At 39.8% G+C, this 27,243-nt stretch overlaps 1 protein-coding gene across 1 annotated transcript in view; it reads left to right on the forward strand.

Moving 5' to 3' along the window:
* Positions 1-27,243, forward strand: part of LOC121862630 (phosphatidylinositide phosphatase SAC2-like) — a 192,007-nt gene that overhangs the window by 88,137 nt on the left and 76,627 nt on the right. The window contains 1 exon segment of the mRNA XM_042360948.1: positions 1,378-1,448. Coding sequence (XP_042216882.1) covers positions 1,378-1,448 — 71 coding nt within the window.

Below are 27,243 nucleotides of genomic sequence, written 5' to 3' on the forward strand. Positions count from 1 at the left end.
TTTACACACAATTGCAGGGTCTCAATTGTTTCTCTTCCTATTGACAACACAACATACATATATCATTTCTCACTACTGATTTTCTTTTCATTTTTGTATTTCCTTATGGTTCTTTATTATTTTTAATATTATTATTATTATTATTATTATTATTATTATTATTATTATTATTATTATTATTATTATCATTATTATTATTATTATTATTATTATTATTATTATTATTATTATTATTATTATTAATTACATTTTCGCCCCTAGGCCCTGATGTGGGTCAGTAACCTGTGCCCGGGTGGGCTAATCGCGTAAAAAAAATAAAAAAATAATCCTTAAATTTGCTACAGTGCTGTATTGTAAAATAGCAAATGGAAACCCTGCAGCTGAGCTATCTCGGCCACAGCGAAACTTACTCAAGTACATTGACCCTGAAAATTTTGGAAATTTAACAGCAATATTTAAATAAAGGTCGTAAAAGTCACAGTACAGTATAGTCTTGATTTACACGGTCAATTTAACCCGTGGAGGTCCGCGTAAACAAAATAACAGAACATATGGGATTAATTGAAATAGAAACTGGGCCGACTCCCAAACTCCACTTTTTCCGACAATATGTACCTTGTTGTAAAAATATTATAATTTTATGATGGTATTGACACAAACATAATATCTAAATAAAAAACTACACTACTGTACAAATATAAAGGTGTTTTAACACATACGTTATTAGAAGAGATGGGTCGGCACATGGGGATGGCGGCTGGTTCCGAGGCAGAGGGCAGATTAGTGGCCCTCCGGTGAATCACTAACACTATTCACAGAGGTTTGCAGGGCCTCCCTGACAAACCCCTCAAAGTCCATATCCTCACTGTCACTATCACTGACTTGGGCTGGTTCAGCTAGATGGTGAACAGTGCAAATAATATTCAAGGTTTCTGGGGAGATGGGAGACTGAGAACAATGAGACTGGCCCGGTTAGGTCAGCGACTTCTTCCCTCTGGTGGCAGGGCACGTCATGTTACATTAGACCAATCACAGCTAGCGGCTGAGGGAGGCAAGGATGCGTTGCCCAATCACAGTCTGATACGTCATATGACGTCAGCGATAATGTAAGAGTGACCTAATGCGCACTCTCCAAGCGCCGCTTCCCGCAAAATGATGGAATGAACCGCGTAACTTAAAATTTTCATTCTGGCAAGGTGCCGCGTAAATGACCAAACGCGTAAACCAAATCCGCGTAAATCGAGACTATACTGTACTTTCAAATTTGTAAAACGCACTTTATCGTGACTCCACTGAATTTTTGTGATGTTTCTGAGATGACATTTTCTCCTTTTGCACTGATGATTATCGTAACATTTTATTTTATTCTTCCTACAGGGGGATTTTACAAGGACTGGGGAAAGAAGATTTGCTGGGATGATGAAGGATGGGATGAACTCTGCCAACAGGTGAGTACCAGCTTCCAGTAACAATATCGACTACCGGTAGTGATATCTCCATTAGCTGGAACAATTGGTGCAGAGCACTTCCGGGAATGAGATTTCTGGGTAACGAGACAATTCTTTAAAAGCTAGAAAAAAATCCCTCATCCCCAGAATTTTCCATATTTTTTCGTGTAATGGAAAAATGTTCTCGGAAGTTGCAGAAATTGCACATTACAGTCATGCACCGCTTAATGTCCTAGATACGTTCTTGGAAACGTGACGTTAACCGAATTGGACGTTGTCCGAACATTACATTGTGAACTTTGTATTTATACTTACGTGTATGTGGAATATTGCAGTGTACTTGTACTGTACAATATTGCCTCGTCGGCAACAAAATCAAGCATACACTGTTATACAGTTTGTAAACTTTTTATTTCGTAAGTAAAGAAATCAAATTAAAAGTACTGTACTGTACACTACAATAGCCAAAAAACATAAACCAGTAACATAGGCATTTCTTATATCTATCAAAACATATTATGGATATATAGTTACTGTACTGTATCATTATACGCCTGGCAGCACAATCTATAAAAACACGCGATGCATGCATGACCACGCCTGCTCTAAGGCCACTTACGTCCGCTACGTCCTGTTGTCTGAAAGTTTTTTTTTTCCCATATTATTTTCATGGGCCACAGACGTATATGCGATCGGACATTGTTCGGACGGACTTTAACCGGCGCATGACTGTACATCATCTCTCGAACCCGGAAAAATATCCCCATCCCCAGAATTTTCCGGGCACCAGAAAATATTTCTTAGAATATCCGTAAAATGCACCTGATATTCATCTCTCAAACTCGGGAAAAAACTCTCCAATCCCCAGAATTTTTCGGAAATTTTTCGGATACAGTACTGGGAAAATTTTCTCGGAAATTTCCAGAAAATGTGCCCCTCAAAAAATCATTGCTAGAGCCAGAATTTTCTTGAAAATCCTGGCTTTGGGAACGATTTTCCGAGAAAATTGCAATTCCGGCTATCGAGTTTCGGTTGAGGGATTCCAGCTAATGGAGATGTTACTACTGTACTGGTCAATTTTCAGGGCAACTTGTAACTCAACAACAGTGATACCCAATACTGTCCACAAGTGAGTGAATCACAGCTGTTGTTTACTGGTTGGCTGGACCCTTTTAAATTGGTATTGAAATGCATGTCCAGTAAATCCTTCGATAACAACGGTTCAACTAACGAAGATTCATATCGAAGACCCTGGTTAATTTATGACCCAATTCAATTTACGCCATTATTTTCTTCGTATTTAAGACAAAATAAAAAAATATATATTACATTTTCCTATAAATAATAACTAAATCCCGATATTAAAAAAAAAAAAAACCACGCTCTGCGCACGGAGGCTGCCGGGCTTGTTAGTGGTGACGCATCTGAACAGGAAAAGGAGAAAAACTTTCTCAGGTTTCATACAGCATTTTTGCATCCCTATTCAACATGAGCAAGAGAGCAAGTGAAGGTAGTGTTGTTTCAAAAGCTAATAGAAAGGGTTTAAGCTTAGCCGAGAAACTAGATGTGTTAAAACGATATGAAAAAGGTTAGAGGTCTGTGGATATTATATGACGTGGATATTATATGATGTGGATATTATATGAAGCAAGCAATGAACATATTTTCTGAAGTGGATCCATTAATAGAACAAAGCATTAAAATTTAAATAAATGCAAATGACCTCTACATAAAGATTTATAATGAGAAAAGAAAGGTTCTTTTGACAGCTTTATTTTTGAAGGCCTAAACCATCAAATTCAGCATCATAAGCAGCTTCAACAACTACTTCAGGTTCAGTAACAGTTTCAGCAACAACTTTATGGAAAGCTATAGCTTCAGCCAGAGTTGAACCTACAGCTTCAGCCAGAGTTGAACCTACAGCTTCAGCCAGAGTTGAACCTGATGACTTCGTCATCTGAGTAAAAACTTGCACAATTTTCATTGGCTGTCCTTATATTTTAGACTTTACCACCATTGATGAGTAGAATTTTGGTTTTACATTTGTAAATATTATTTAAAACATATATGAACAGTAAATAAGTGTTGCTTTCATAATCATATGTAGAGAAATGGCGATATGTTTTCACATGTACGCACTTACTGTTCATACGTTGGCGTTCCCAAACGTCTAGCCTTATTTCTTTACCATCAGTGGTTAGCTACTTCTAGTGTTCCACTTATTAACATTAAATAACATTACTTAAAACATACAGTACATACAGGTATTCATTTTTTTTTACATTAAGTTCACTACAGCTACAACCAGGGTCTTACTTCTTCAGTTTCTTATGTAGAACCATCATCACTCACGAAAACAATGCCATCATGTCTCCTCTTGTGTGTTTTAATATTCTACATATTATTAATGAATTACATTGTTCATTTCACATATATAAACATTAATTCAATCAAATACATACAGGTAGTTCTGCTATAACGCGATAATTGTGTTCTTGTAAAATATCGTGTTATAGAAAATCGCGTAATAGAAATAACAGGGCTTATGGAGAAAATAGGGTTAGGTGCAGTTTACTCGAAATCGAAAAAATTTAGTAGTTAGCCTAACACAAAGGATAGCACAGTCTAAATAAATGTTACATTCATATCTAATAATGAAATCATACAGTAAATTTAACACTTTACCTTGAAAAAATATGAATGTAACTTGATGGGGGAGAAGGGTGATTTTGAGGTCGATAACATCAAGCTTCTCTTCAAGTGTTATATCCTTTCTTTTACGATAATCACCGGGAATTCTATCATCAGAATGCTTTTTGGAGATATTCTTCTTTACCATATTCACAGTTAATACCACAAAATTGGAGAAATAGTAAGCAAAAATCGCGTTATAGCAAACAAGCGATCGCGTTATACAAATATTGTTCCGAATTCATAAATCGCGTTAGAGCAAATTCGCGTTATCAAAACACGCGTTATAGCAGAACTCACTGTAGTCAGTAATAAACAATAATGAATCTTTTGTACATATTCTTAAGATAAATGACTGTTTCCTTGAGTGCGCACATACTGTATACATTGGCATTCCACTATCAGTCTCGCTTTTTCTTTACCATCAGTGGTTACTTCTACTTTACATAAAAAAACATAAATTAAAACATGCAGTACATATTTTTTTTTTACATTAATTTAACTACAGCAACATCCAGGGTCTTATTTTCTTCAGTTTCTGGTGGATAACTGACATTATGGGCGTAAACACTGACAACAATGCCATCACTTATCCTCTTGTATGTTTTAATAGTCTACGTATTATTAATGAATTGTATTGTTCATTTCACATATATAAAGATTAATTCAATCAAATACATATTCAGTAATAAACAATAATGAATCTTTTGTACATATTCTTAAAAAGATAAATGACGCTGTCTCCTTAAATGCTTACGTATATGTTGGCGTTCCCAATCCATCTCACTTTTTTTCTTTGCCATTAGTGGTTAGCTACTTCTATTGTTCCATTTATTAACATTAAATAATGTTACTTAAAACATATATACAGTGTATTAATTTTTTTACATTAATTTTACTACTGCTCCAACTAGGGTCTTGTTTTCTTCATTTTCTCCTGTAGAACCATCGTCCCGGACTTCCGGGTGTAAACACTAACGAAAACAATGGCGTCCCATCTTCTCTTGTGACCATATTATTATTAATTTATATTGTATAAGGTGCATTCATAATCATCACTTAAAGAATACAGTTTGCATTTTTCATTAATTGTATTGTTTTGGGGGAAAAGAGGGTAAAAAGCCACACAAAAGATATGAAGAGGTCACATTTGGGAACGCATCTCATTATTATTGCTTTATTTTAATGGTCATTATTGATTTGCGATACGATGATTCACCTTACACTGCACTATTGGAGGATACATTAACGTCGTTATTTGAGGCTTTACTGTACAGTATGTGTGTACATGCATGTGCACATTTGTTATTCTATTATTCAATGCATGGACTAAAGAACATGTACACAGGTTTGCACCGCCAGATTTTGAAATGCAGGAGCTCCAAAAAATCATTGGTACATAATATCTCTCTCTCTCTCTCTCTCTCTCTCTCTCTCTCTCTCTCTCTCTCTCTCTCTCTCTCTCTCTCTCTCTCTCTCTCTCTCTCTCTCTCTCTCTCTCTCTCTCTCTCTCTCTCTCTCTCTCTCTCTCTCTCTCTCTCTCTCTCTCTCTCTCTCTCTCTCTCTCTCTCTCTCTCTCTCTCTCTCTCTCTCTCTCTCTCTCTCTCTCTCTCTCTCTCTCTCTCTCTCTCTCTCTCTCTCTCTCTCTCTCTCTCTCTCTCTCTCTCTCTCTCTCTCTCTCTCTCTCTCTCTCTCTCTCTCTCTCTCTCTCTCTCTCTCTCTCTCTCTCTCTCTCTCTCTCTCTCTCTCTCTCTCTCTCTCTCTCTCTCTCTCTCTCTCTCTCTCTCTCTCTCTCTCTCTCTCTCTCTCTCTCTCTCTCTCTCTCTCTCTCTCTCTCTCTCTCTCTCTCTCTCTCTCTCTCTCTCTCTCTCTCTCTCTCTCTCTCTCTCTCTCTCTCTCTCTCTCTCTCTCTCTCTCTCTCTCTCTCTCTCTCTCTCTCTCTCTCTCTCTCTCTCTCTCTCTCTCTCTCTCTCTCTCTCTCTCTCTCTCTCTCTCTCTCTCTCTCTCTCTCTCTCTCTCTCTCTCTCTCTCTCTCTCTCTCTCTCTCTCTCTCTCTCTCTCTCTCTCTCTCTCTCTCTCTCTCTCTCTCTCTCTCTCTCTCTCTCTCTCTCTCTCTCTCTCTCTCTCTCTCTCTCTCTCTCTCTCTCTCTCTCTCTCTCTCTCTCTCTCTCTCTCTCTCTCTCTCTCTCTCTCTCTCTCTCTCTCTCTCTCTCTCTCTCTCTCTCTCTCTCTCTCTCTCTCTCTCTCTCTCTCTCTCTCTCTCTCTCTCTCTCTCTCTCTCTCTCTCTCTCTCTCTCTCTCTCTCTCTCTCTCTCTCTCTCTCTCTCTCTCTCTCTCTCTCTCTCTCTCTCTCTCTCTCTCTCTCTCTCTCTCTCTCTCTCTCTCTCTCTCTCTCTCTCTCTCTCTCTCTCTCTCTCTCTCTCTCTCTCTCTCTCTCTCTCTCTCTCTCTCTCTCTCTCTCTCTCTCTCTCTCTCTCTCTCTCTCTCTCTCCTCTCTCTCCTCTCTCTCTCTCCTCTCTCTCTCTCTCTCTCTCTCTCTTTCTCTCTCTCTCTCTCTCTCTCTCTCTCTCTCTCTCTCTCTCTCTCTCTCTCTCTCTCCTGTGTGTGTTTTTTTTAGAGAGTGGACAAGTTTTCTTCTTAGTTAAGGTCAAAGTTGTTTTATGTCTGCTTTCAAGAGAAAAATGTTATAAATTACCTTGTTGTGGCATGCTGTAATTGTTTCAAATAGTTTTATTTTATAGTAAAGCATTTTAGTCTCCACTGACTAAGCATGATTATTCTATCTGCATGTATATCCGTGATACAGTATTTACTCCTGGCCCACTTTGGTTTGGATCAAGAAAAAACATGAGCTTCAAAGATAAGGGAGATGGTAAGGGGAACACTGTTGCAAGACAATTGTAGGAGGTAACAGGAAAAGGTTAAAACAAGTACGACACCTACACACATACATCCGTCCAGGTGTTCTCAGCTTGTCCTCATTGGAAGTTATTTCTCCAGATTTATATAGTCTATAGATCCAGTTGTTGTGTATGCGGCTGTTGGTCATCTCTTGATATTATGATGATATTTGGTATCATTTTTTGTCTTTCTGGAAGTGAACAGCATTGATCCTTAATTGGAAGCTAAGGATCCCCCTGGCTTCCATATGCATAAAATGGAACACAAGCTACATGAAACTTCCACAGATGATGGATACCTTCCCTACTGCTAACTTCCACTAGTGATAGCTCTCATTTAAGGGCTAAAGAATTTCCTGCACACTAGAAAAAAAAATTCTCTAGATTTTCATTGCTAGTCAGTAGCTAAGATCAGTGGGGTAACTTTCTCTCATATCTCAGGTTACATAACTGCTTCCCTTATATTCTCTTTCATACCATATGGCTTCCCGATTGTGTAAGTGTTCCTTGTACAAGGAGTAGAGCAACTATGGTTATTACTTTCCTATTTCCTCTTTCAGCCAGAAAAGTAAGGTTCTGTAGAGGACTGAACAAAATGTTCTGAGGAATGAAGTATATATAGTGATATCCCCGTTAGCTGGAACAATTGGTGATTGGTGCAGAGCACTTTCAAGGATAAGAGATTTCCAGCTAACCAGACAACTTTATCAAACCCAGAGTCCGTAAATGCATTCTAATTAATTTAGAAACTCCATTTCTTCACTACAGTACCCCTGTATAATAAACCAGAATAGTTTATCTAAAAGTTTGGTTAAATAAATATATTTAAAAATTAAAAATCTTTATGATATGGGCATGAATGAAGCTATGTGTTACAGCAAAGATTGTTATTTTCCACTCCCATGGAGCTGTGGGGGATTAGTGGGTCTTGTGTACCTGACCTGACCTATGCAATGTCAGGTGGAGGTAGGGTGGGGGATTAGTGGTCTCATATTACTGACCTGCTGGAATGTCAGGTCACCCTTTCTTGGGTGGAGGATTAGTGGGACTCATGACCTGAAGATGTCTTAAATAACACAAAACCTGAAGTATTTTCTGGGAGATTGTGATAAGTATAAGTATAAATGAGCAAAGTTGTATCCCTTCAACATTACATTACATAACATTAAAATATGGAGTGAGAAAACAGAAAGGTGTGAGTAATTAGAGAGATGGAGTGGAAATGAGTGTTGCCAAGTGCTCCTTAACAGCTGATATTTAACTCATTACCTTGCGGTCACACACACATAGATGTGTGTCATACAATAAGATCCTCACTCCTCATGCTTGCTGCCTTAGAACCCGTGTTGGGGGTGTGAGTAAAGGGGGAAGGCTATGTTACTAGTGTTGGGTGTGTGATTGTTGGAGGATGTGTGTGTGTGTGTGTGTGTAGGAGGTTGTTGGAGTGTGTGTTTGATATTGGGGTGTGTGATATGTGTGTGGTAATGGTGTGGGTGAGGGTGGTGTTGGGGGTGTGTGTAGGTGATATAGAGGTGTGTGAGTGGTGTTGGAGAGTGTGTGTGAGTGGTGTTTGAGGGTGTATGTGTGTTTGTGTGTGTGTGTGTAATGGGAGTAGTGGTTGTGTTGTAGCACAATGTGGATGTTGTATTGAGGTTGGTTGGAAGAACCTATTTACTGAGAGTCAGTCTCCTCTTTCCTCACTCAAGCATGGCTAATTTTGATAGGGAGATGAATTTGATACCATAATGATCTTCAATAAATTCTCTACCAAATGTTTCCAATAAGATATCCTTAAACGAAATATTTCTATATGATATAGTGATGGGAATTAAGAACATAAGAATGGAGGAAACTGCAGCGGGTCTATTGGCCCATACTGGGCAGTCCCATTTACACCCTGCCCCTATTGCTCATACAGTAGTACCCCGATTTACGCGGTCAATTGAACCCACAGGCACCGCGGAAAGTGAAAACCGTGTAAAGTGAACAACAGAACATATGGGATTAATTCCAATAGAGACTGGCCGACCCCCAAACCCACTTTTCCGATTAACACCTATGTTGTAGTAAAAATAACATCTAAATTTTATGATGGTATGCTCACACAATTTATATTTAAAGAAATACAGTCTGCCAGGTTAATGTCCATTCAAATAATGGACTCAACTCTCTTCCAGCTCACTGCCCTACCTCTGAGAAATGATTGGGTGAAACACTAGATTTTAACGTTTAGTAATAAATAATACCAGACTAAGAGATAATATAATTGACATTTCTGGATTCCTTGCAGGTAGGGAATATTTTGAATGTAAATCATATATTTTGCTCAAAAGATAAAATACTTGCTTTGTGTAAACCAAATATTACATTAGATCTAAAATTGTATGACAATGCAAACCATGATGTTTATATTCAAAATGATCATATTGTAAGAATTCCAGCAATGTAAACTATATTCTGGTCCAGTAATGTATGAATTTTATGAGCTAAAACAAATATCTTCAGTTAAAAAAAAAAATATTCTTCACCACTATCTGTCAATCAGAGTAAACTTAACCGCCCCCTTCCAACTGCCAGATGGTCGGTCGTCCCAACCTCACCCCCCACCTTCCCTCCCACCAGAGAATTTGGTGAAAACTAGATTTTAACTTAGTAATAAATAATACCTCAGACTAAAGTTAGGATAATATAATTGACATTTCTGGATTCCTTGCAGGTCAGAATATTTTGAATGTAAATGTCATATTTTGCCAAAAGATAAAATATTTGCTTTGTGTACAAATTATTACATTAGATCTAAAATTTGTATGTCTAATAAAATCCATGATGTTTATATTCAAAATGATCATCATATTGTAGAATTCAGCAATGTAAATTATATTCTGGCCGGGTAGTTCGTATGAATTTTGAGATAAAAAAAAAATTATACTTCGGCATTATGAGTAGATGCACATGGAAGAAGTGAAAGTCGGTTCTGGCAATGTACAGCGTAAATGAAAATCGCGGAAAGTGAAACGTGTAAAGCGGGGTAATACTGTATATCCATCAACCTTAGTTTGAAGCTATCCAGTGTACAGTCCCGCGCCGATACGTCAACGAACAACCTCCGATTGCATATCGTCCGTGCCCCCCAAAAACACGTGACACTTGCTGGACCCCCACTCCCACGACCCCTGATGGAACACGATGATCCCCCCATACTGGCCAGATATTATGTGTTAAAGAATATGCTTCCTTACAGGCTTTTTCTAAGCATTTGCCTCAGGTGTAATGTAGCCTACATCTATTGAGGATAAAGTCTTTCACCTACAAATTGACAATATCATTTGCTGTAATCAGACATATCTAGTTGCCTCAACAATTGCAACCCCAGTTGCAATTGGGGTTCTAAAATTCAAATTCTGTGTCATTACTAAGGAATTTGAAATCTCTGGTGCACTCTAAGATTAAGAGAAAAGCGGAGGACTCAAGCGTCCTGAAGTGAGAGAGAAAAGCGGACTTCGATATGATGGGGACCAAATAAAAAAAAGCTTATAGCTACATGTTTTGTGGAAGGCTACAGTATTAGTAGTAATAAACATAGCCATGCCTATGTGTGTTTTATAATGTTACCATAACATTATATACTCATTTCTTTTAATTGGGTTTAAATGGTGCATTAAATGGGAAACTTGGTGGTTGGGTCTTGGGTGCCTGAAACCAGGTGGGAATAAATCCCATAGGTTCTGTACTTCGTTATGGCGTTTTTTAGTTATCACTTTTCAATGGAGGTCCCAATTAAGTAGCGATAACCAAAGGATATTCTCTGTACTGTACATACTTGTGACACTATTGATTGCTTCTGTTGACCATGGTACAGGGGGTACCAAGTGACAGCACTTAGGATCCGCTTCCTCTATCAAGGAATAAACAATTGAAATTGAAAAAAAAAAACATTCAAATAATGGGGCCATTATGACCTAAATGGCCCTAGGCGGGTGCAGTCGTTTGCGTCCGCATTATGCATAAAGCGTATTCTTATAGATTGTGCTGCCAGGCGTATAATGATACAGTACAGTAACTTACTGTATATCCATAATATGTTTTAGTAGATATGAAATGCCTATGTTACTGTTTTGTTTTTTGTCTATTGTAGTGTACAGTACGTACTTTTAATTTGATTTCCTTACTACGAAATAAAAGTTTAATCTGTATAACAGTTTAAACTGCTTTGCTGTAAAGCAGTGTCGCATCATCATCGTCTATTCCTCATTACCTCCGTATGTGACGTTAATATTCCATTGTCTTTTCATTTGATTTTACTTCACTGAAAATCAATCCACCCCTCAAAGTTAATTATGGATTAAACACAGCTCAACCAGCCCTAGTGTTAGCAACCAGCAGAAATAGCATAAGAGCATTGATTTGGAGGAGAAGCAGAAAATAATAAGACAGCGTGGCGATAAATCTGTAGTCTTTATCGCCGCATTGATTTCGGCATGTCACACTCTGATCGACGATAATGAAAAAACAGAGAGAAAGATTCTTAGGCGGTAAAGGATCGGCTTCACTAGAGAGCAACAAGATCGAAGCTAAGTTCGAGGCCAATATCAAATGGAAAAGATGCTGATGACCTGGATTGAAGACCAATGCAATCAAGTCCCCTCATGCGCTAACCATCCGCGGCCAAAGCAAAAAGTTTGATTTCAAGATGTTGAAGCAACAAGCAGGAGCTGACTCGACAGAGAGTTTTTGCAAGCTCTGGCTGGTTTAAGCTTTAAACATCCTTCTCGATTACATAACGTCAAGGTCGTGGCGGTTGGCGTGGCAGTTCTCTGGCTGTGGTGGAATTCATGAAACCTTGGACAACCTTATCGTCGAGGGAGGATATTTGCCCCAGCAAATATTAATATGGATGAGACCTCGTTGTTTTGGAAGAGGATGCCGAAAGGTCATTCATACACAAGGAGGCCAGTTGATGCCAGGCTTTGGCTTGCATTCAAGGACTGAGTGACTGTTTATGTTGAGAGTGTTACCGGATTCAGTTTGGAAGCCTTTTGTGGTGTGGCATATTAAGAACTTTTGGGGCACCAAAAAGTGACAAACATACGTTGCCAGTATTATAGAACTGGCAAAGTCCATGGATAGCATAAGCATTGTTCCAGGATGCTCTTCTATGCTAAGTATTGTAGAAAAAATACTGCATACATAAAAGAGGGATGGGTGCAAATTTTTGTTGGATTTGGACAATGTCAGTCACCCCCCCTTCCCCCCTTCATTGGTGACCTCCCACCCCAACATCAGTGTGATTTCCTGCTGCGAATACACCTCTTTGAGATTCAGCCTATGGATCAAGGGGGCTATAGCAACACAGATCTACTCTCAGGAGGACCTTTGCAATGGATGGTGGCGAGAAGACACTGAAGAATTTGGAAAGAATACAACATACCACTTCATCAAGAATTATTGCTTGGGCCTGGGATGATGTCACAAAACAATGTATGAGCAGTGTGGAAAAAGAAAGTATTGAAGATATATTACACGTTCAGGGGTTTTGAGAGCTGGCTCCGAAAATTCTGATTTCAATCTAGATAGAACATGTAACCGACTGAACCTGGCGTGGGCCCGAGAATGATGTAGAAGAACTGCTAGACATTGTTCCTGAAGAATTAACCAACAAAGAGTTGTTAGAGTTACAGAAACATGGAATAGCTGAAGAGCAAGGGAAAAGGAAAGGTAAGGAGGTGCTGGAGAGATACAGAAAGTTCTGTAAAGGGGTTCATCTAAGTTCTTGAACTTGACCTTAACACTCTGCTGAAAAAGTGGCGAAAGATGGACCCCAACACTGAGTGCTTCTCACTCATAGAAGAATGCACATGCAGTGTTGTTGCGCTATCAAATCTCCCCGAGGAAAAAGCAATAAAACAAAACACTCGACTTGTTTTCATAAAAAAAAACAAGTCATCCCCGGCCAGAGCCTCAGCCCAGGCCCTTCTACGCTACAGATGATATAAATCGACATTGGAAGCTGCAACTGAGGAACCTGTGTATCAAATTGATAGCAATTGACAGTGATGTTGATGATCCAGGAATGGCTTAAAGAATTGTGTAATGTATATGTAAAATTGTATACTGTACTTCACGTTAAATAAGTGAAATGTAAAATTTTATTTTCAAGAAGTAAGCGTGAAAAGTCCATTAGATTTAAGGATGCAGATACTACATTTACTTCTCAATCAGTAGAACAATTATGATGTTTAAATTTTGTTAATATATATATATACGTTAAATAAGTGAAATGTAAAATTTTATTTTCAAAGTAAAACGTAAGAAAAGTCCATTAGATTTAAGGATACGATACTGCATTTACTTCTCAATCAGTGAACAGTGTAGTGTTTAATTTTATTATGCTACCTGTATACTGTACTGTACCTGTTTTACTGTAAGTATATTATACTGTACCTGTATTTTTTTTACTACAATACAGTTGTACCCCACTTTACGTGGTCCATTGAACCCACAGGGTACCGCGTTAAGTGAAACCGCGTTAAGTGAACAACAGAACATATGGGATTAATTCCAATAGAGACTGGCCCGACCCCTAAACTCCACTTTTTGACGACACACAACTATGTTGTAGTAAAAATTTTATCTTAACTTTATGATGGTATGAACAAACAAGTAATATAGAAGAGGTTAGGTTAGAAAAAATAAAGGTTAAGTTAGGAAAAATAAAGGTTAGGTTAGGAAAACTAAAAGTTAGGTGTAACACTTACGTTAGTAGAAGACACACACTGCTCAACCTTATAGCGCGGCTTGCCCAGGTGGAGGGAGGCGGGAGGGAGGGAGGAGGAGGGAGAGGCGAGGCAGGCGGGAGCAGCGGGTGGCGGGTGGGGCGAATCTAAAAATAGCGTCTCGAGCCGGACACTCTGTGCGTATATGGGTAGATGAACCGAGTTAAGTGAAAGTTCGGTTCTGGCGAGGCACCGCGTATATGAGAAATCGCGTTAAGTGAAACCGCGTAAAGCGGGGTACAACTGTACAGTGAACCCTCGCTTTACGCGGTCAATTGAACCCACGGAAGCCCGCGTAAAGCGAGAAACGCGTAAAGTGAACAACATAACATATGGGATTAATTGAAATAGAGACCGGGCTGACCCCCAAACTCCACTTTTTCCCGACACAATACGTACGTTTTAGTAAAAATAACAAATTAACTTTATGATGATATGCACACACTTATAATATAGAAGAGAACAATCAATAAGAGAATAATATACTGTTGGTTAGGTTAGAAAAAATCAAGGTTAAGTTTAACACTTACGTTAATAGAAGAGATGGGTCGGCGTACGGGAATGGAGGCTGGTTCCGAGGCAGAGGGCAGGCTACTGGCCCTCAGGTGAGTCATCATCACTGTCATCCACACTTATCAGTGCCTCCCTGACAAATCCCTCAAAGTCATCATCACTGTCTCTGTCATTATCACTGGCTTGGGCTGGCTGTGGTGGGTTGCAGGCGAAGAACTCGGTAATGCTTTGTTGACGGCTAGTGTTGATGTTGTCGTGATACACCTTGATGTAGGGGTCCATAGTCTGTAACAGCTGGGTAGTGAAGACTTCATACCGGTTATCGTCAGGGCCGTCGGAAAGGAGGAGCTTCAGCTTCTCTACACACTCGATGGCACCCCTTACATTACTATGCGATAACTTGCGTTCTTCTTGGGATGACGCACCACCTGCCGATTCACTGACGTCATCATCATCTAACATCTCGTCGGCAGTCACATCAGGATCCCTTATCACCTCCATATTGTCGTCGTTGGTGGTCTTGGAGAAGCCTTTAGCTGTAACACTGTGCACAGCTTCGCTGGCAAGGTCCACTGCTACTGCAAGAGGCTGAACCTCACCAGTCACAGATTGACTCTGCCTCCCACCTGGAATACCTTGCAACACATGTCTCCATGTGTAACGAACCGTTGCTACAGACAGCTGATCCCATGCCTCCACCAAGAAGTCCACAGCTTTCTTGACGTTGAATTTTCTCCAAAATTGTTTCACAATTACTTATTGCTTTGTCAACTGTTGTTCCTCGTCGTCTTCGCTCTTGCTATCGGTGTCAACCAGGTTACGCAACTCATCCTTGGTGTTGGTATAGTCGTTCAGGAGCTTAAACTTCTTTGCAGAGAATGCAGCTTTCACATTACAGATTAATTCTTGGTCCATGGGCTGTATTAATGATGTAGTGTTGGAAGGAAGGAAGACCATTTTTACGTTGGGGTGACGATCCAACAGTAGGGGCGAGTGTCCCGGTGCGTTGTCAAGCAGCAACAAAATCTTGAATGGAACATTCTGTTGCTCACAGAATTTCTTCACATCGGGAATGAAACAGTCATCAAACCAGGAGAGGGACAGAGTAGAGAACATCCACGCCTTACGTGCGGTCAGCCAGTGGACATTTTAGCTTGGTCATGTCCATGCTCTTGTAGGCGTGCAGCTTGCGTGCTGTGGGGAGCACTGATAACTTGAGCTTACAGGTACCGGAGGCATTGGTGGTAAACAGGACGGTGATGCGCTCCTTTTGCAACTTCCGGCCTTGACACTTGCTGGCAGTCTTGACAACAAAGGTCTTGGAAGGTAGCTTTTTCATAAAAAGACCAGATTCGTCCATGTTAAACACCTGGTCGTCGGAGTACTGTCCTTCCTCCATAATCTCATGTGAAAACGGAGGAAAATCCCTAGCCGCAACACGGTCAGCACTAGCTTCTTCACCACCAATGTTAATGTTGGTGATCTTGTTCCTCTTCTTAAACCTCTGCAACCACCCAGAGGAAGCATTGAAGGGTCTGGGCTCTGTAATTCCCATCTTTCGTGACACTGCAGTATACAGTTCACGTGCGTACTCCTTAACTGAGCGCGTGTCCACCGCCATGTTCCGTCTTGCCTGACGAATCAAGTAGCTCACAAGTAATTTCTCCGTCTTGAGAAGCACCTGGTTGTGGCAATACTTGATCATAGAAGCACCTGTAGACTTTGTGATGTTCATGTGCTCCTTTATCTTGGCTGCATCCTTCTTGATCGTCTGGATCGTAGATTCGTTAACACCAAGCTGGTGCGCGAGATCAATCTGTCTTGTTCCTTTCTCCAACTCTTGGATAATCTTGTATTTAATTTCGTAGCTTAGGGAACGTCGTATCTTCTTTGGCTTAGGGCGGCTGGGTCCAAGTAATGCAAGGTTTCTTTGTGGTGGTGGTCCGGTGGAAGCCATTCTTATGGAACAATAGATACCTATTACACGGTGTAGCCGGGAGGGGTGTAACTGACGCGGGTAGGTCAACGGGCTTGAACGCTCCCGCGGCGGGGCACGTCATATTACATTAAACCAATCACAGTTTGCTGGGGAGGGAGGTAAGGATGCTTGGCCCAATCACAGTCCGATATGTCATATGACATAACCGATAACGCAACAAAGACATACACTGCACAACCTACTCGCGCCGCTTACCCAACATGGCGGGATGGTGGGAGAGACGGCGGGAGGTTTGAATCCAAAAATGGCGCGGCGCGATATGACCGCCAGCCACTCTCAGCGTAAAAGAGTAAACGCACCGCGTAAAGTGAGCATCCCGGGTCTGGCAGGGTACCGCGTAAAAAAACCCGCATAAAGCGGGGTAATACTGTATATTAGTAATTGTAGACATTTTGTTATTTTATTAGCCTTCCTAACCTCTGTGTTTCATTAGTTGTGTATGTTATCTAGTGAATTTAGTCAATATTGTGCAGTACAAGTACTGTACACTGCAATACAGTGGTCCCTCGGTTAACAATGAACCTAAAGCAAACCTGTACTGTACATGTACTAAATGATTACGGTACTAAAATTGTTATGTCTATTGCAAATATAGCTTGTTTATACAGGTATTCAAATAAGTCACTATCTTACAAGAATCCCAGCAATGTAAGTTATATTCACCCAGGTCGTTTGGGTGGCAAATTATGAGAAGAGCTTAGTCACTCTTAAGTAATGATAAATAAACACGCAGGCAGGCCTTCAGCGCCAACTGTCAAATCATATCTCAAATGAGTAAATAAACAAACACCAGACACTCTGTCACCTCACCTCCCACCCCTTGCTCCCTCCCCCCCTCTTCCCACGCTCTCACTGGCTACCTCTATCCTTGTGTTCCCAGACAAAAGATTGGTGATTTCTTTATGTTTATTTTATATAATATCCCAGACTAAAGTTAGGATAATATAATTTGCATTGCTGAAATCCTTGCAAGACAGGGATTAATTTGAATAAAAACGTCATATATTTTGCTCAAGATAAAAATTGTAGTACAGTCGGACCTTAACATATGCGGGGGTTACGTAACAGAGATACCCGTGAATGTTAAAAATCCGTGTACTTTTGCTGCCCCCCCCCCCCTTCCCCCGAAAAAACCCTGGCCCCCCCTGTCCTTATTTACCGTATATACTTGTGTGTAGTTCGAGTTTTTAAGACCAAATTATTTGGCAAAAAATTGGGGGTCGACCTCTAAATGAGTAATAATTTTGTTAGGTTGAAAAATATTTACCAGTAACTACAGTGATCCCTCGGTTAACGAGATACCTCCCATAAGATTCTTAACTTCAGTTAACGAGTTTCTTGCGAGCCGACCTCAACATGTTTTCGCTTGCACTTGGCGGTCAACCAGCTGTAGTATTAGTCCGCCAGTACAGTAATCGGTTCTAGGGCTTAAATTCCTTACTATTTTAGTAAATATCAAGAAGTTTATACTATTCAATACTTTTAAAAGTTTAATATTAAATTTTTTGGTCATTTTAACAATTATTGAACATAATTGAAGGTAAAGGGACTAGTTTTATGCGCGCCATCCAGCCTTTTAACACACCAAACAAGCATTAGTCTCTCTGTTTTCAGTGGAGGTAACATCTTTCTTGAGACTCTCTTCAACTAAATGCTTTTTTCTGTGTTTCCAAGCAAATTATTGGTCATTTTGAAATTTATTTTACATATTGACAATATATAGCGCAGTGCAGTATTATTTTAAAGAAAATGTTCTTTATTTACAGCTAGTTTAACTTTAAAAAACACGTGTTGACATTGTTTGAATCCAGCATGGGGCCTAAGAGATCAAGAAAAGCGATTTCAATCCAAACCAAGCAGGAAATTATAAAAAAAACATAAACAAGGCATTAGAACAAATGCGCTATGCAAAGAATATGGCATGTTGACATCAACTGTGTCGACAATTCTTGCACAGAAAGACAAATTTAAAGAAGTGAAAGTGAGAGACAAATCTACCAGAGTGTTTAAAAGTAGATCCCTAATTGCAGAAACTGAGAGGTTACTTCTCATCTGGATTAGGGAAAAACAGATGAAAGGTGATTCAGTTTCTACTGAATTCGTTTGTGAAAGAGCCAGGGAGATTTACGAACATTTAAAGACAGGTCAACCTGGTTCTTCAGGCACAGAATTTGAAGATTTTCGGGCCAGGAAAGGCTGGTTCGAAAAATTTAAGAAAAGAAGTAACATTTTCAGTGTTGTTAGGCATGGTGAAGCTGCTAGTGCTGATAAGGAAGGGGCAGCAAAGTTTTTTGTGGAATTTAAAGAACTGATGGAAGAAGAAAATTATCTTCCACAGCAATTGTTCAATGTGGACGAAACTGGGCTGTTCTGGAAAAAGATGCCCAAAAGAACATTCATCACCAGAGATGAAGCTTCTTTACCTGGGCATAAACCCATGATAGACCGTCTCACTCTATTGCTTGGTGCCAATGCTTCAGGGGATTTCCGACTGAAGCCTATGCTTGTCTACCACTCTGAAAACCCCAGGTTGTTCAAGCAACAGAAAGTGGTAAGAACAAAGCTTGGAGTTTATTGGAAGTCCAACCATAAGGCATGGGTGACAGGACAGCTCTTTAATGAATGGGCTGTTGATGTGTTTTGCCCTTATGTCAAGAGCTACCTAACCACCATTAAACTCCCTTTAAAGGCTCTTCTCCTTATGGATAATGCGCCTGGTCATGACCCTGAACTTGCCAGAACTTTGGAGTATCAATTTGACTTTGTGAAAGTGTTGTTTTTGCCTCCCAACACTACATCAATCATACAGCCAATGGACCATAATGTGATCAGCAACTTGAAGAAGTTGTACATGAAGAAAATGTTTAGGAGGTGTCATCAGGCAACTTCCAATGATCCTGAACTGACACTGAAACAGTTCTGGAAGACACAATTCAACATCCTGGAGGCTGTAAAATTGATTGTGTCATCATGGCAAGAAGTTTCCACTAGATCCCTCAATTCTTCATGGAAAGCACTGTGGCCATCAGTAGTTCATGATTTTGAGGGATTTGAGGAAGAAACAGAGTTGGACCAGGAGATTGTGTCCATTGATCAGTCATTGGGCCTTGAAGTGGAAGAGGATGATGTTGAAGAGCTTGTGATGTCTCATGAGGAGGAGCTTACTCCTGATGACTTGAAGCAACTGGATGAGATGTTAGAGGCTGACAGTGGTGAGGAGGAAATTGAAAGTGATGACCATATGTCAACTAAAGAGTTGAAAGATGTGATTTGCCACTGGGAGAAGTTCAGGGAACTGGCTTCAAAGCACCCATATGTGGAAAAAACTGAACTAACTTTGTGTCATGTTGAGGAGTCAATGGTCTTCTTTAAACATAAGTTAATGGTGAGGAGGAGAGATGCCCCACAGACCACAATCGACACTTTCTTCAGTAAAAGGCAGAGGGAACAAGATGCTATCCCTCAGCCTTCCACTTCAAGAAGGAGAGAGGATGATGTTAGCCCTCAGCCTTCCACTTCAAGAAGGAAAGAGGATGTTCATGGTGGAGAATCTGTCAGTCCAGAGGTTCCTGACATTTTCATGGAAGGTGACTCACCTTCCAAGAAGCAGTAAAATGTTTCTCCTCCACCTCCACCTCTTCTCCCTTCTCCTCCTTCCCCTTCAAATTCACATCAGCATCATCATCCAGGAGGCTTCTACATACACACCTCAAGGTAAGTGTCAATTTCTAAAATTTTTGTTGAATTTAGGCAATTTTCGGTGAGCTGGAACCAATTACCCAAAAACCCATTGAAACAATGGTTTCGGTTAATGAGATTTTCGGTTAACGAGCAACCTGCTGGAAAGGATTGTGCTCGTTAACCGAGGGACCACTCTACCAGTAAACAATGGAAACGACGCGCCAACGCACCACCAGCTGTGAGTGTCGGTACAGTTGCCAGTGCAGATCTCTTGCGTCATCATAGCAAGCCCAAAGTAACCAAATGCATGGTATGGTATGCACAGGACAATGTAAAACAAAGTATTCATTTTTTAAAGTTTATTTATAGATTCTGTACATAATTTTTTTTTCATTACATTTGAAACATCAATCTTTGTTAATTAAATTTGAAACAAAAGAAAACTACGATACTGTATTTCTAAATACCGGGTATTTTCATTAAAATATTACATCACAAGTATATTTTACCTTAACTGTGACTAAATGAATATATTCTCAGAAATAAATATGGAAATGTAATATTTTTGCTGAAATGACGTACGTATTACAGTGGAAAGTGGGATCAAGTCATGACGAAAACAATGACTTTCGCTTTCTTTCGTTGTTCAAAAGATTTTACCGTGGAACAAACCTGTACTGTACATGTACTAAATGATTACGGTACTTAAATTGTTATTTCTATTGCAAATATAGATTGTTTATATAGGTATTCAAATAAATCACTATCTTACAAGAACCCCAGCAATGTAAGTTATATTCACCCAGGTCGTTTGGGTGGCAAATTATGAGAAGAGCTTAGTCACTCTTAAGTAATGATAAATAAACACGCAGGCCTTCAGCGCCAACAGTCAAATCATATCTCAAATGAGTAAATAAACACCACACTGTCACCTCACCTCCCCCCCCTTGCCCCCCCCCTCATGCATCGCTGGCTACCTCCCTCCTTGTTTTCCCAGACAAAAGGTGTTTGTTTTATATAATATATTAGACTAAAGTTAGGAGATTATAATTTGCATTGCTGGAATCCTTGCAAGACAGCCAATAATTTGAATATAAACGTCATATATTTTGCTCAAGATATAAAAGTGTAGTACATTAGTGTACAATACTGTGTAGTACATTTATAATACAGTATAAAGTTTTCAACTGTATTTTTGGGTAGATTTACATAAATTTCTTAATTTATTTTCATCCATTTACATGCACACACCATACTAAAAGAAATAAATGACCTTTGTGCAAAGCTGAAGTGTACATGTACTAACTTCATTACGGTACTAAAATTGTTATGTCCAGTGCAAATTAGAGCATGTTACTATTCAAATTAATCAGTGTCTTACAAGAATCCCAGCAATGTTAATTATATTCTCCCAGGTCATTTCACTGGCATTTTAAAATGGAGAAGCATAGTAGGACTGTTAAATAAACACACAGAGACTTTCGGCTCAAACTGTCAAACATATCACCTCCCCCCCCTCACTGGCTGGCTGGCTCCGACCCTCCCTCCCTCCCTCCCCCACCCATCTGCTCAGCCAGGGGTTTATATAGGCTTACAGTTTTTATCTTATATAATATCTCAGACTAAGGTTAGGAGATTATAATTTGCATTGCTGGAATCCTTGCAAGACAGCCAATAATTTGAATATAAACATCATATATTTTGCTCCAGAGATAAAAATTGTTGTACATTAGTATACAGTACTGATTTTCAGTTAAAAAACTTTTGTATTACAATAATATTCCCTCCTAATTGACCTGAATAAATACTCGAATGGAAATATACAATATTTTTGTTGAAACTACCCGCGTTTCAGCGTAAAGTGTCATAATAATAAATGGTAAACAATTTGCCTTCGGCACTCTGTGTTTCAGGCACGGCGAGCCTCAGTTTTTAGGACGTAGAGTGTTTTTACTGAAGGTTTTGTTGTTCCAATACCCTCAAAAACTTGAGTCGGCCTATAAACAAGGAATATCATAAATTAACGATTTTTTGGTAAAAAAATCAGGGTCGACCTACAATGCTAATGTCAACACAAGCGTGGTTACAGCGAGACTGATTGAGTGAGGGAGCGCGGGGTAGCGTGTGGGGTGGCGGGCGGTGTGCGGTGCCGCGAGCGATATGAATGTACTTCAATTACTTCAATGTACAGAATATTCCTCTGGCGGGGCAATCCGCGTTTTTGCGAATCCGTGTGTGCTAAACCCGCGTATGTGAAGGGTCGACTGTACATTAGTGTACAATACTGTAGTACATTTTATAATATAAAGTTTTTAAACTGTGTTTTTGTGTAGATTTACATAAATATCTTCATTTATTTTCATCCATTTACATGCACACACCATACTAAGAAACGTTAAAGAAATAAATGACCTTAGTGCTAAGCTGGAGTGTACATGTACTAATTTGATTATGGTACTAAAATTGTTATGTCTAGTGCAAATTATAGCATGTTTATATTCAAATTAATCAGTAGTATCTTACAAGAATCTCAGCAATGTAAATTATATTCACCCATGTCATTTCACTGGCTTTTTATAAGAGAGAAGCTTAGTCACTTAAGAACTGATAAATATACACGCGTTAGGCCCAGGCCTGTGCCAACTGTCAAATGTACTACCTCCCCTCCCCCCAGGCCCCCTCGCACCCTCTCTCTCCCCCATCTGCTGGCGTTGCTGGAATCCTTGTAAAACCGTGAATAATTTTAATATAAACGTCATGTATTTTGCACAAGAGATAAAAATTAATCACCTGTATCACATTACAGTAGTGATTTAAGAGTAAAAGTGTATATTTACGTATATAGTATTCCACATACACGTAAGTATAAATACAAAGTTTATGTGATGACCGGACAACGTCCATTTCGGTTAACATTACGTTTCCAAAAATGTATCTAGGACGTTAACCGGCGCATGACTGTATTCGAGTGAATAATGGTAGTATTTGGTAACCTGTTCCAGTCGTCTACTACTCTATTTCCAAACCAGTGTTTACCTATTTTGCGCCTAAATCTTAATTTGTCTAATTTAAAACCATTGTTATCTTCGCTCCTGGTTGGAAAGTTTGAGTACCTTTGTAATGTCCCCTTTGTTTAGCCCTGACATCCATTTATACACCTCGATCATATTGCCCCTCACTCTACGTCTCTCGAGAGAGTGCAAATTAAGATGCTTTAACCTGTCTCTGTACTCAAGGTTCCTAATGCCCGGGATTAGTCTTGTCTTTCTCCTCTGAATTCTTTCCAAGGATTCTATATCCATTCTGTAATACGGTGACCAGAATTGAACTGCGTAATCCAAGTAAGGTCTCACAAGCGCAAGATATAGTTTTAAGATGACCTCGCTAGTCTTGTAACTAATACTTCTTTGTATGAACCCAAGTACTTTTTTAGCTTAGTTTCAAGCAAATACACATTGTTTACTTGGCTTAAGATTCCTACTTATCATTACTCCTAAATCTCTCTCATAGTCGGATTTCTCAATAACATCCTTGTTCATCTAGTATCTGGTTCCCTGTTTGCATCTCCTATACTGAGTACTTTACATTTGTCCACATTGAATTTCATCTGCCATTTTTCAGACCATTAAAAAAAATTTGTTTAGATCTTCTTGTAGTTTTGCGGAGTCCTATTTTAGTGTCATCAGCAAATTTACTTATGTTGCTGTCTACGCCGATATCTATGTCGTTTATGTATGTAATAAATAATAATGGTCCAAGTACTGAGCCTTGCGGAACTCCACTAGTGACGTTGCTCCAATGGGATTTAGTGCCGTTAATGATCACTTGCTTTTTTCTGTCCTGTAACCACGCCATAATCCATTTTAGAATATCATCTTTAATGCCATGAGCCTCTACTTTTCTTATTAATCTTTCGTGGGGGACTCTGTCGAAGGCTTTGCTAAAGTCGAGATATACCTCATCATAATTGTGCCCCTCATCCACTGATTCGAAAACTGATGAAAAGAATGTTAATAGATTAGTTAGACATGAACGCCTGCTTGTGAAGCCATGTTGGGAATCATTGATGAACTTAAAAATAATAATAATAATAATAAACGGTTTATTGAAAAAGTTTGCAGCCCGAAGGCTGAAAATATACATCGGACATAAATGACTTATTACATACATTGGTGGTTTAACAAAAGCCTTCTTTAGAGAAAGGTGAAGGAACATACAGTGAACACACAGATAAATGTTTACACACGTAGATCATGTGAGCTGAGGTGTTGAAGAACAGACACGTAGTGTAGTAACTCCCTCACAGATGGCGTTATGAGGGGCATCACGCGGAGTACTAGTTCCCTCACAGGTGGTGTTATGAGGGGCTTGACGTGGTGTAGTAATTCCCTCACAGTTGTTGTATGAGGGGCCTGATGTGGTGTAGTAATTCCCTCACAGATGGTGTTATGAGGGGCATCACATGGCGTAGTAATTCCCTCACAGATGGTGTTATGAGGGGCATCACGTGGTGTAGTAATTCCCTCACAGATGGTGTTATGAGGAACCTCACATGATGCTGTAGCAACTCATTCACTACGTGGTGTCGTAGCATCATGGGGACACCACGTGGTCAGTTGTCACAGGACTTCACTCACTCAAGTGGGTGAGGTGTGGTCCCAGGCTTCTCTATCGTGGAGTCTCAGGGGAATTATCACTGGGTACCTGGGACCTCACTGTGTGAAGGTTAGCTTGGGTAAGACTCAACTGCCGAGTTGTTTTTCACTGACTTAAGCACTGTTCACCACTATTCAACACTGGTTCCATTCCTTTCCCAAATGAAATAGTAACTTCTGGCGAGAACTTGTTGATATTCCGGTGGGGAGGAGGGTTCAGGGCAGGGAGTTGGTAAGGGCCAACATAATAGTTGACGTGGCTGCTGCTGAGCAGCGCCAGGTGCGTCTGACCCGTCTTGACCCGTCGGTGGTCAGGTGATTTCGAATGGAGTTTGAAATAATTGCTTCCAGTAATTTTCCTACAATTGATGTCAGCCTGATTGGACGGTAGATAGAGGATAGTGATCTATCTCCCTTCTTGAATATCGGTATTACATTTGCTATTCTCCAGGATTCTGGTACTACACTTGCTTTTAAGGACATGCTAAACAACTTTGCTAAGGGCATACTAAGCTCTTCCTTACATTTCTTTAATACTCTGGCAAATATCTCATCGTGACTTGGTGACTTATTAGGCTTTAGTTTGTCTATTTGCTTACTAACATCGTTACTAATCACTACTATCTCACATAATTTATTTTCTTCACTATCTCTGTATAGAGTCGGAGCTTCGGGTATCATGTTTAAATTTTCGGTGGTGAAAACTGTTGAAAAATATTTATTCAGATTATTGCTCATTTCTCATTCGTTATCAGTTAGCTCGCTGGTATCTGACTGTATTGGTCCAATCTTTTCTCGTGTTTTAGTTTGATACATTTGATAGAATCCCTTGGAGTTTGACTTCGCCTCCCTTGCTATCTGCAGCTCATTATTCCTCTTGGCTTTTCTTATCTCGGTCTTAACCCTACTGGCCAATACCTTATCGTAATCTTGGAGGTAAACTTCACCACGATTTATTCTCTTACCTATAGCCTTCTTTTGTCCAATAATGTTCTTTAAATAATTATTTATCCATTTAGGGCCATTGTTGTTTGATCTGAGTTTTTTGTATGGTATGTTCTGCCTTTGTGCATTAAGTAACTCATTATTTAAATTGTCTTGGAACTCGGCAACCTCAGATCTCGTTATCAGGTCAATCTCAACCGTCAGGTCTCCAGGTAGGGTGAGGTCGCCCTCTGTGGGTACATTGAGTGAGGTTACCTCATGTGAGGTCATGTTGTTCACCCCCAAGCGTGATACCCCCTCTCTCAACTGCCTCTTCAAACTATCAAAGTTTGCCCTTCTGAAATCTGGGACTTTAGTAGAATTTCCTTACGGTTATCCTGAAATTCTAACTGAAATCTAATTTCTTTGTGATCGCTGTTTGCAAGTTCGTTCCCTGCCTCGACATTACTAATGAGGTTTTCTCTGTTTGACAGAACTAAATCGAGTATATTATTACCCTGAGTGGGTTTGGTTATATGTTGACTTAGGAAACAGTCCTGGATCGTTTCAAGAAAATCCTCTGATTCTGAGTTACCCAAAAGGTTAATCCAATCTATTTGGCCAAGGTTAAAGTCGCCTACTATACAGACTTTGCTATGTATGGAAGCCCTGCGCATTTCGTCCCAAATAAGTCGCTCATTAACTCTATCAAGATTAGGAGGTCTATATATTACTCCTGTTATTAATTTTTCCCTACCATCGATTAATTCTATCCAAATTGTTTCTGTATTCCGCTCAGTTTTTATTTCCTTATTTATTTCACACTTCAGATTATCCCTGACATAGATTGCTACTCTGCCTATTGGTATGGAATAATTTGTAACCTGCAATTTGGTATTCGACAGGTAACTCACGTGAGTCTAGGTTTATCCATGTTTCGGTGAATGCTATTATATCGATTTTTTCGGTACATACCAAGGCTATAATATCATCCACCTTGTTTCTCATACTTCTACTGTTTGCATAGTAGACATTTAAGTTAGTCGTGTTCTGAGTTCTCTCTTTATCGCGTTAAGGTTTTAACTCCCTGCCTAATTTAGTTTTGTCATAATTCCTAGCACTATTTCCCTGTAACCTTTTACTTTGTTTACCCGCTTCCACTGCAGTTTCCTCCACCCCCGTGCTCATATGTTCCCCTAGCAGTTTAAAGACTTCGACATCTTTTGAAGTGCCCTCTTGAGAGACCCAGCCAGGGTTGCCACCCCATCCCTAGACTCATGCACCCCATCCCTAGCATAAAGGTCCCTTCTGCCATAGAAGTTGTCCCAGTTGTCAATGAATGGGACTGATATTGACTTGCAATATCTGTCAAGATGGCCGTTGACACCAACTGCCACTTGACAACCATTCATTGCGAACTCTCCTAGGCAGGACACCACATATGATAGGGATCCCTCCTTTAGACCTAATACGTTCTATAGCTGTTTTGAACTTATCAAAAAGCTCCCCACTCCTACACCGGCCAATATCATTGCCTCCTGCACTAAGGCAGATAATGGGTTTGTTCGCATTACCAGACAAGATGTTGTCCATCCTGTCAACTATATCCCCCACCCCAGCTCCAGGCAAACACACCCTCATCCTATTTTTATCTTTACC

This window comes from Homarus americanus, unplaced genomic scaffold, assembly GCF_018991925.1.
Source record: "Homarus americanus isolate GMGI-L3 unplaced genomic scaffold, GMGI_Hamer_2.0 scaffold31037, whole genome shotgun sequence".
NCBI classification, from domain to species: Eukaryota; Metazoa; Arthropoda; class Malacostraca; order Decapoda; family Nephropidae; genus Homarus; species Homarus americanus.